The sequence below is a fragment of the Phoenix dactylifera genome, chromosome 6, assembly GCF_051530095.1.
Source record: "Phoenix dactylifera cultivar Ajwa chromosome 6, Ajwa_hap1_PhDact_Kaust_v1.1, whole genome shotgun sequence".
In the NCBI taxonomy this organism is placed as follows: Eukaryota; Viridiplantae; Streptophyta; class Magnoliopsida; order Arecales; family Arecaceae; genus Phoenix; species Phoenix dactylifera.
This window is the reverse complement of record NC_143195.1, coordinates 31,391,615-31,399,145: the sequence shown is the minus strand read 5'-3', so window position 1 is coordinate 31,399,145 and position 7,531 is coordinate 31,391,615. Positions and strand designations below refer to the sequence as shown.

At 42.0% G+C, this 7,531-nt stretch overlaps 1 protein-coding gene across 1 annotated transcript; it reads right to left on the bottom strand.

The window, feature by feature from the left end:
* Positions 1–1,394: 1,394 nt before the first annotated feature.
* On the bottom strand, positions 1,395–3,543 carry LOC103716887 (fasciclin-like arabinogalactan protein 8). Its single transcript, XM_008805075.5, has one exon. The coding sequence runs from the start codon at positions 2,954–2,956 to the stop codon at positions 1,691–1,693; it is 1,266 nt and encodes a 421-aa protein (XP_008803297.3). The 5' UTR covers positions 2,957–3,543; the 3' UTR covers positions 1,395–1,690.
* Between the last annotated feature and the right edge of the window lie 3,988 nt (positions 3,544–7,531).

The window sequence follows — 7,531 nt, the reverse complement described above, 5'->3', positions numbered from 1 at the left end:
AAGCTTAGTTGAATACTACAGGGACTTATTTGGTTAACCATAAATAATTTTTGTCATCAAAATATTTTTTTTTCTAACAAATATTTTTTGAAAATAATACATTTTAAAACGGCTTAGTATCTATTTTTTTAAAAATATAAATATTTATTATATATTTTTAAAAAATATTTTATTTATAAATTTTTATAATTCAAAAATAATTTTGAAAACAGAAATCTCAAATATCAACATGCTATCCCAAAACCATAAAACGAGAGCGCGGGAGACATAAAGATCAAATCAAGACGAAGCGCTTCGCGAGCCGAAGCCACGTGGGAAGAAAAGAGAGGGGAGACCGAAAGCGAATGATATCCACGGACCATGATTCTTCCCCCGCCTCATCCTCCTCAAAACACGACAAAATCTAACACCAAATCGAACCAAACCACGGTAAAACCCGCATTATTGAAATAAAAGGCCAGTATTATTAAAATTAAAGAAAAAGGGTTTTTCTATAGTCCTTCAAATCCATATACAGGATAATCTTTCAAATTCCTGGCCCGTTAGAGAAGCGACTAAGCGAGTGGGCCCACCCCGTCTAGGCACGCACATGGCCTCCTGAGAGATCCCGCCGCTGCTGTCTCACGTGCAGCTGTACTCCCCGGTCCCTTCATATCCACAAAGCTTCCAATCCTTTTTATTTCTTCAAAAACCCATTTATCATAAAAAACCAAAATAAATTACGCACATCCCCCCTCCCAACGTCACTTAAAAAAAAAAATTGCAGGCTGCACGAGCGGATCTTTCGATATGCGTCCGCCCAGCAAATCCAGTAGGCCAGCCCTATCATTATGAAAAATAACTCGACCACATTAACAAAATACATTTAGAGAAACCCAGGTGGATTGGAAGGACTATCCGTGATTCAAGATATATAAATGATGGAAAGAAATGGGGAAGCCCTACACATGCGCGCATATATATATATATATATATATAAATAAAATTTTTACATAAATATTTTTTTAAATATTAAATTTTATATAAATATTTTTTCAAAAATAATATTTATATGTATACCTTATAAAAAACTTATTTTACTATTATATTTTTTTTATTTTTATTTTTATATATATATTTATATAAAAATTAACGATTTTAAATTAAAATAACTAAAATAGTCTTAATAGCTAAACATGCAAATAAATCGTAATCTCAATAACAAAAAAAATTTTAAATTTTTATTTTATTTTTAATTAATATAGATATAATTTTTCGTAGAACAATGGTTATATTATGGACATTTGTTATTTATATACGAAGACATGTAATATTATTATATAAAAGCACAATAATTATCAGTCGTCTTCCATTATCTCCGTGGAAAAAGTAGTAAAACGAAGAGTGATAAGACGTAGAAGAAGAAACGGTTCCTTTCAGCTAGCAACATCATGGATTAAAATAGACAGCTCTCATAATGAGAAATCCAAATATAAATGAAGACAAAGAAAAAGATAACAAATTCATGAACATGCCAAGTGCGAGACAAAACCAGGAACAGCATCATCTCTCGACTAACAAAAAAGAAAATCAGCTAACCAGAGAGAACACAGATGGAGTTGAAGAGTGAGTGAGAAAGAAAGCGATGATGAACTGTTCTTCGCTCACTCGCTCCACTCAAATCCACTTAAGATTCCATTAAAAGCTCGGCTTACAAGACGGAAGCCAGCGCCACCAACGTGGAGACCGCCGCGGCTGCCGACAGTGTCCCCAGCGGCCTCACCGCATCCGACTTCTCGTCCGCTACCTTGTCCGCGGCCGACTGCGGAGATCCCACCGGCGACCCCTCGGAGGCGGACGTCGGCGGGGCCGGCGGGGACCGATGCCTATGCTTGGGCGCCTTGGCCTTCGGGGTCGGTGCCGGTGCCTCCTTGGCCGGGAGGGGAGACGGGGACGGCGTCAGCGCCGCGGGCCCCGGCGCCGGGGCCGGCGCTCTGCCGAATAGCTCGGACGGGAGGAGGAGGTTGTCGACGGTGAGGACGCAGACGGGGGTGTCGTCGAGTACAGTGCTGGCGACGCGGGAGGTGTCGACGCCGGTGTCGAGGGAGACGTCGTCGCCGCGGGAGACGACGGAGAAGTCGTACTTGCCGGCGCCAGTGGAGGCCATGGTGGCGATCCGGCCCTTGGCGCTTTTGAGCGAAGATTTGGGGGTGTAGCTGGGGAGGGCGTGGTACTGGAGGAGGGTGACGAGCTCGGCGCTTGAGAGAGAGTGGAGATCGGGGACGCCGGAGGCCTTGAAGGCCTCGTCGTTGGGGGCGAAGAGGGTGAGGCCTTTATCCATGGCGGACTGGAAGATCTTAAGGACGCCAGACGAGGCGAGGAGGGAGGCGAAGGTCTTGCAGCCGGCCTTCTCGAGAAGGGCGGTGAGGTTGGAGGAGGCGGCGGAGGGGGCGTCGAGGAGGCCAGGGAAAACGATGGGCGCAGATATCTCAAGGACAGAGAGGTTGTAGGGGACCTCGCGGACGGTCTTGGTGTAGGAGGAGTCGAGCTTGGAGCCATGGGCGGCGGCAGAGAAGGCGACGCGGCCGCCACGGAGGTTGGTGATGTTGACGAAGCCGGAGTTGCCCGGGGCGTTGCCGGTGGTCTGGTAGAGGGTGGTGGTGAGGGTGGAGCCGTGGGGGATATCATGGAGCTTCTGGGGGTCGAAGTAGTCGAGGAGGGTGAGGAGGCGGAGGGCGTTCTTGATGCCGGCCAGGGATTGCTTGGCGGCGAGGGCGGACATTGCGGCGTTAGGGAGGACCAGAGACGTCACCGTCTCCCGGGAGTTGATCTCGTCGCACACCTTCGTCCGGCTCAGGTAGCTGTTGTACACCGAGTACTCCGGAAACCCGTCCAAAATCGCCGTTATGTTGTGCCCCTCCGCCGGGGCCAACCAAACCATGAAGGCGAACAGCAGAGGGAGGTGGAGAGAAGCCATTGAGGGGCTCTCTCTCTTTCTCTCTCTACTGCTACTTTTTTTTCTATACTGCACTCTCACTACCTATCTACAGTGGTTGGGCTGTGAGTTGATAGGGGCGGTGAGGCTGGAGAAAAGGGAATAGGGAACAGCGAGACGATAAAGACGATAAAAAGGAAGGAGTGTGGGCTTAAAGTAACCATGGTGGGTTAACATAACCAGGGTTTGGATACGGGCTTCGCAGCTTCAGCAGCAGCAGCAGTACTCGGAGTAGGCACGTGCCGTCGCTGAATGAGGAGTAGGGGGCGACCCAGGCGATCGAGCCGTTGGGAGAGATATATCGCGTTGTGGGCGCGTGTATGTGAATTTATATGCGGATGCGCAAACTGTCTCCTCGTACGCTAATCAGGCGGCTGATTCTGTTCCCGTATAGATGTGTCCGTGAGTCTCATCGTACCTCCATGTGGGGGGGAAGGCGTCGGTTGGTCACAGCTGGGATTTCTTTTTGGGTGGGGTGGGTTTCTCCGGGGTATGGTCGCCTCCAAGCAGTCGGTGGGACGGGTGCTCGGGTGAGAGAAACGTGGACTGAATGATGTTTGAGATTATATGATATGGGTTACAGAAGGACGGCTACATGTTTTTGTGGTGCCTAAAGTCTAAAGTTTGTAATTTATGAACAGTTTCTATTAAAAATCTACATGTAATTCTTTGTAATGGAAGTTAGATTTTTTTCTTTCAGGAAATAGTAATAAGTGAGAATCGTATCACCCTCTCTTCTTTTTAATCTCTCTGTATTATTCTTTTATTTTCTTAGAAAAAACCATGGGAGTGTGACGATCCATGCCTTCTTGTCATCACAGTAAATGTTGTTAACGTAGCTCTGATATGACGCGGGAATGCGAAGAATCGTGGCAGAAAGAGGAAAAGATGCGTGTGATCTGTGGACCATCGGAGAAGTTTGGTTTCCGAAGCAGCACGTCTAATTTTCTATGCTATGGTTAGAGAGACAAATAGAAGATGGATGCACACGTAATTGGCTAGAAAGTAGAATGTGAGGTGGGTGGCCACCCAGCTTGGCGTGAGCATCTCATGCATGTGGATCTTTGAAGAGCAAGCCTCGTCTGAGCCAATTTGTGTAATCATGGTGTTATGCCTTTTAGAATTCTAATTTCTATAAGAGTAGATATTGGTGATCGGAAAATTTTACCCTATACCATATATACCAATATGGTCATCCACCACGCCAATCATCTCAGTCTTTTTATTGTGGATCAATCATTGAGACAAACATATAATAAATGAAGCCCACAAAAAGAAGATGAGGTGATTGATGTGGTGCAAGCCATGTAGTGCATATGGTATAATGCATGACCGTGTCACGTATCAACTCAGAAAGAGAATTTAGAGCACGACAATAAGTTGGGAGCCAGATTGTTCGTGCATGATCATCCTCCTTGTGCAAAGCCGCTTACAAGTACATACTTGATAGTTTCTAATCCTTTAACTCATTTGTGCTTGCAATCCGCTGTATATTTTCAATCAAAATATTTAATCGGTGCAGTTTCACCACATGATAGCTAATGACTCGCTGGACCCAATATGCAAGGATAAGTGACTACTAACTAGTGTGTTGGAGTTGGAATGGGGCTGTCTAGCCTAACTTAATCTAGAGCGGGTGTTAAACAATACAAAGTGATAAATCATGGAAATTTTAACAGGTCGAAATCAATGGTTGTGTGATATTTCGCTGCTCTGAATAGTTTAGAAAGCAAACATGATTAAGCAAAGATAGCCGACCTATTATATTATTTGAGATGTACCGTGCTTCATTTATTAACAACGTTGGCTTGATCATCAAGCCTTTCACCATGATCTGTGGGACAAGCCCTAGACTGTTTGTTCCTAGAGTGATTAGCTTGCTTATTATACAGCCTTCTTTACAGTGGCTGGGTATCCTATCTCAACCTTCCAGAGAGAGACATACAGGAAAAGATACGTTGAAGCAGAGTTCAAATGTAAAAGAAGTCGCTCCTTGAAATTGCAAGCTTTGGCTCAAGTTGAGAAAGCCAACCTAGGTTCAATTGAGTCGTAAAAAATAGCCAAGACAGTGCTCTTCGTAACCATTAATACATCCAGTTGCAGAACTAAAAGCCACTCCAACTCCAAATATTCGACCCAAGCATATAATGTGGGTTGGGTTAGATTGGTTCAATCAATGTCTAGGTTAGGGTTGGGTGGGGGCTTAATTGTGAATATAATTACGGATATACAACTTTGGTTCAGGTTTGTTGTATTTCCCAAACTTTCGGTCTAAGTCCAACATGACCTAAAATCAGTTGACATTTTTAAAACCAAAAGCCAGCCCAGATTACATAAACCATGGCCCAGGCCAATGCAAAATACTTGTTGGCTTGGGATGAGACTTTGTTTAATCCGGCCTAATTTGAACTTCTCTATTCATGTCTGGAGAAAATTTGAGCACCTTTGATATACATTCCCTTTTATTTTTCAAGTCACATAATTGATACATATATTAAGGAAGGAACTTAATTCTCCAAAATTATGAACTCTATTAGTTCTCAAATGTAGGACCTTCTTAGAACGACAGGTGCAGAGGCTTGTTGAATTACAAAATTCTAATTTTGTATTTTACTTGCTTAGCAGCAAGTTGAGGTCCTGACGTAAGAATCCAAGTCTTGTGACTACATACTGCAAAATTCTTTTTGTTAAACCTTGTGTGCAAAATTCTTTGTATATATATATATATCTTAGTTTCTTGGAATGACCTTTAAGATTTGACATTTAAGTATATAAAGAATTGCAAATTCAAAAGATCTTGTCACATCTCCTTAAACCACGGAGGGCTCATTGAATTACATTAAAAAAATATTACAAAAGAAATTTGTACGAGTTACACCTTGTCTTATCATAGGAGAATAAATACATGATGGGTATTATTATTATTTTTTAATATCGAGATGAGATGTATATTAACTCTCTTAGAATCAATCTATTAACTAATGTATTTAATTTGTTTTTTCAAACAATAAGATGAAATAGATGCTTACCCAATAATAAGTTGAAGCCAGTACTTGTCTTCGGAACCACATATACCAAATCAAAACCAAACCAAACTTCTCATTCTGATAACTTATATTGAAATAAATGTAAATTTTACTGAACCTACCAACCCATAGACACACATAGCGGGCCAAAGACAGTTATGTGTTCCAAGCTTAAAATTCTTTTAAACACAATTTCAAACTTCTGAGAATTTCCAACCAAGTCAGGATTGAAGTGGGTTTGGTGGGGCTCAATCCAACTAGCACTTTGAACACGAAAGCCCACCCTTGAATCCATATCCAACTAGCGCCCGCCTCTCCTCTCTCCCTTCCTCCTCTCTTCGCAATGCTTCCCTCAAATCTCTAAATCCCCTCGCTCTCCTCCCGCCGAAGGGTACATAGGATCAAATTGAAGTCCACCAAAGTATATGCCATACATAAGGATCTCTGACCTCTAATAAGGAACATAAGATGGTGCAATAGAGATTCTTTGATATCTATTCAACTGCTGCCAGTTGTTTGGCTTGTTTAGCAACATAACAGATCCTTCAATTTTTTTTCATCCTGTTAAATCTAAGAAAAGATGCAATGGTTCTTTAATCCCCATTCAACTTCTGACTGTTGTTTGCATTGCTCAGCAACCAGATCCATTGTCAAGGATTCCTAGTTTTGATATTTTCTTCACTTTTATGTTTTATTGCTTATACATGTCCTTCTGTCCTCTGAGCTTCTTCAATTCAGCTTGACAACTCTATCTAAAGTTAATATTGCACTAATTTTGCAGACAAATGAGCCCTATCTTTTAGCCTCTGTGGCTTTTGAATATCATGCGGCAAATTGTATGCATCTGTTACTATGTTCTTGTTGAGCATTAAACCAGACCTATGGATGATCGTTGGTGCATAACATTAAAACCTCTTAGTGGTCCTCTCATTGACTTGATGGCACCTTGACAATGTGAATAAAATTGCTTTGACTTAATAGGTTCTAATCTCTGTTTGACCGCAAACACTGAGAAACAAGGAGAATTAAATAAGTTGTTGTGAAGTGAATTAATGGCGAAGTAAATCAATGTGAAAAATTCTCATGAACTCTTGTCTTGCCACTAAAGTAATTCACCAAAGCTTCCTGAATCAATCTGAGCCTTAGAATAATTCAGCTTGTCTGAAGCATGCTGATTTGGGGCAACTTGTATAGAATTAATTTGTCAGATGTTCATTGTGTAGAGTTTCAGTCAACACGATAAACAATATAAAATTACTGTACTAACATGAATGCTTGAGTAAATTTTTCCTGAAGTTATCTCCTGGAGAACCTTCCTACTTCCAGAGTATTTTCATTCTCTGTAACTTTACTCCAATACATGCAAACGGCTTCACATCGCATATGGCTTTTCAAACCTACTTGCACCTTTAACAGTTAGCACTAGAGGCCAATCAAAACATAAAACACCAATCAAGTTATTGTCAGTTCAATCAAGTATTTCATATCAATGGTTCAGTTCTCAAGCCAACCCTTTCATGTTCGATGGATT

Bases quoted from the DNA above. Each gene is read 5' to 3' on its own strand.
- LOC103716887 (XM_008805075.5), bottom strand. From the start codon at position 2,956: ATGGCTTCTCTCCACCTCCCTCTGCTGTTCGCCTTCATGGTTTGGTTG.